Source organism: Trichechus manatus, unplaced genomic scaffold (genome assembly GCF_000243295.1).
Source record: "Trichechus manatus latirostris isolate Lorelei unplaced genomic scaffold, TriManLat1.0 scaffold00088, whole genome shotgun sequence".
Classification (NCBI taxonomy): Eukaryota; Metazoa; Chordata; class Mammalia; order Sirenia; family Trichechidae; genus Trichechus; species Trichechus manatus.
In genome coordinates this window covers 3,539,588-3,542,508 of record NW_004444024.1, presented here as the reverse complement: position 1 = coordinate 3,542,508, position 2,921 = coordinate 3,539,588, and the positions used below count along the sequence as shown (strand labels likewise).

Genomic DNA, 2,921 nt, shown 5'->3' with positions numbered 1-2,921 from the left:
AGGCTTAAATTTTTTCTTCAGTTCTTTCAGCTTGAAAAATGCTGAGCGTGTTCTTCCCTTTTGGTTTTCTAACTCCAGGTCTTTGCATATTTCATATTTCATTATAATACTTTAGTTTGCCTTCTTGCGCCACCCTTTGGAATCTTCTGCTCAGTTGCTATTACTATCGTAGTTATTAATAAAGGCTTTATGACAAAAGTTCACAGTAGTTGTCTTTAGAACGTAGACATATGAATGATTTTCAGTTTCTTTTATATTTCCTAAATTTTCATCATTAAATATATATTTGTTTTGTAATAAGGGAAAACAATAGCTATTTTTAAAAATGTACCACTCAGTAAGAAGTGAAAGGCTTTAATATAATCAGTTTATCCACCTGTTTCTCACTTCTGCTTTCAAAAAGTCCATGGTAGTAGAAAAGGCTTTAACACAAAGACCTTTGAAAATTATTTCTCAATATGCTGCACTTGGAATTTTGAGAAAATGTCCCTGTCCTACAGGCACACGGACAGGCATATATGAGCAGCAACCTATTATGTAAACATCAGCTACTATCTTCATTATCCAAAAGCCAGTAAGAAGCTCTGCTAGAATACATATAAAGGAAATTTCATACAATTCCTTTCTTTAAGATAACTGGGAAGTGGATTTTTACACATATTCTGTGAGGACATGAGTACCAGTTTTGCCAAACACATCACAGTTCATCAGCTGTATTATCTTACAGTGCAAAGAAAATGAAAGATACATTAATTATGAATATGTTTACAGCCCTGGACAAGTAGATAAAATGAAAAATTAATATGCTATTATGCTTTTTCCTCACCTTACCAAAATACTTACACTTTTTGTATGAATTCTGGAAAAGGAGGTATATGGTGCCAAAAACTTAGAAGATGAATTTTCCTTTAAACATGAAATATGAATGCTTTTCTAAACAGAGGGAGAAAGATGAAATCCATCAGTTCAGTATCCCAATGTAATTACAGCCTCTTAAAAAAAAAAATTAGGACTACAGGAAATTCTCACCTTTTAAGTATACCCTCTCTAATCCTCCTTCCCCAGCTCACAAAACTAATACCCAGTCCTCCATAGCTCAGCAGTCCTTTCACTGCAGAGGGCTGCACTGTAATCTGGTATCCCTAAGATGACATTATTTTATCTCTTTTATGCTGAAGTAAAATGTCCCAGAGAAGTCAGGTCAACAACAAGATACGACTGACAAACATGACAGCACTAATTTTTAGAAGAAAATCTAATACTAGTACTCGCAATTAGCAGTAGGGCAAGGAACAGGATCAGCAGAAGAGTGTACACGGAGATGTGAAGAAACTTAGCACCAGCTCTCAAGCCTAGGGCCTAAAAGGTGAGTCTAAAAGTAAATTTGCTGCCTGTAAGAACTAAAAGAAAAAATGTTAGACTACTGACATGTATAGTTCCCAGAGAAAATTGATAAAAAAAATTATGGTACATTCATACAGTGTGTAGGCCCTGATCAGGCTTGTGGTGCTCATTTCCACCTAGGACTTAAACTGACTGTACGTGTTCATTGACTGGTCATTGTCATACAGCTGTATTATGATTCCTCACGTGTTTTGTCTAGTCATTGTCATATATCTTTCAGCTATGGTAGCAAGATTACCCTAGTGGTGTAGAAGGAAATTATACCTGGAACCAGATGTTAAATTCAGGTAACAGGACTTGCTAAAGGTAGTCTTTGTAACCATTTAAGGTAAGCATATTGGTGTTTTGAGGTGGTATACATAGATGTATAAAAGGCTTGGTAAATTCTTCCTCAAAGATTCCAGCAATGTTACAATCCCTCACTCTAAACCAGCCGAATACCATTAACAATATATATTCCATTAGAGGCTGAGGAGCTGCACTTATCAAACAGCCTTTAGCCTATTATCTCCTCTGTAGTACTACTTTAAAGTTTCTGGAAATTCTGCAGGACAATGAAAATAACTTGAATAATCAAGATTTTCTGAACCTCTTTATAAGGCTGTTCTATGTCCAACAAGCACAGGTTTCCACAGTTCATTAGAAAGAACAATTTCAAAGTTATAATATTCTCATCTTTTTTCTCACCACTGAAAATCAGTGTGCTCTTATTAAAGGTGTACTCCTTTTAAAAGATGATTAGAATAGCTATACAAACAGTACCTTCTTAGCCAGCATATTCATGCCTGGCTGCTGCAGGCCTTTTATTAAATGAGTTTTTGCTTCTAACCGCATGACAAAGCCAACATAGCTGCAAGAGACCAGATCTGGATCTGCAACTGCCTCCTGTACCGGAAACTAAAGTGTCAGTAAACTCTCCTGGCTGAATCTTCATACCAGCAAGGATGCAAAAAGCTCTAAGAGATTAGTGTTCAGGCCTTTGTAAGAATTAGGTCTGTAACTCCGAGAGTATGGCCCCCAGACACCCTTTTAGCTCAGTGGTGAAGTCACTCCCGAGGTTCACCGTTCAGCCGGGGACTGGACAGCCCCATAAAACAAAATGAGACTAATGAGGCACAGCAGTCCAGGGACAAGGACTAGAAGAAGTAAGGAGGGAACAGGAAAGCTGGTGATAGGGAACCCCATGTTGACATGTCGTGGGGTTGTTAACCATTGTCATAGGGCAATATCTGTACTGTTTAATGAGAAATTATTTGTTCTGTAAACCTTCATTTAAGGTACAAAAAAATAAAAGTATTATCTATGTGAGATCAAACTGACAACAGCAACTCAAAAAGTTTGTTGGGAAGCCTAGGGGGCAGTGAGTTGAAGACAATGGTGATGGAATAATTTGGAAAAGGATAGTGAGAACAGCAGCACAACTGGAAGAATGTAATCAATGTCACTGAATTGTACATGTAGAAATTTCTGAAATGGTGTAACTTTGGTTATGTATATTTTCACCAAAAAAAGGTCCT

At 36.9% G+C, this 2,921-nt stretch overlaps 1 protein-coding gene across 2 annotated transcripts in view; it reads right to left on the bottom strand.

The window, feature by feature from the left end:
• The window catches only part of PAAF1 (proteasomal ATPase associated factor 1), a 35,236-nt gene that overhangs the window by 23,823 nt on the left and 8,492 nt on the right, over positions 1 to 2,921 (bottom strand). For both annotated transcript variants that reach the window (XM_004381954.1, XM_004381955.2), the window contains one exon: positions 844 to 933. In XM_004381954.1, coding sequence (XP_004382011.1) covers positions 844 to 933 — 90 coding nt within the window. The remainder of the gene's footprint in view (positions 1 to 843; positions 934 to 2,921) is intronic.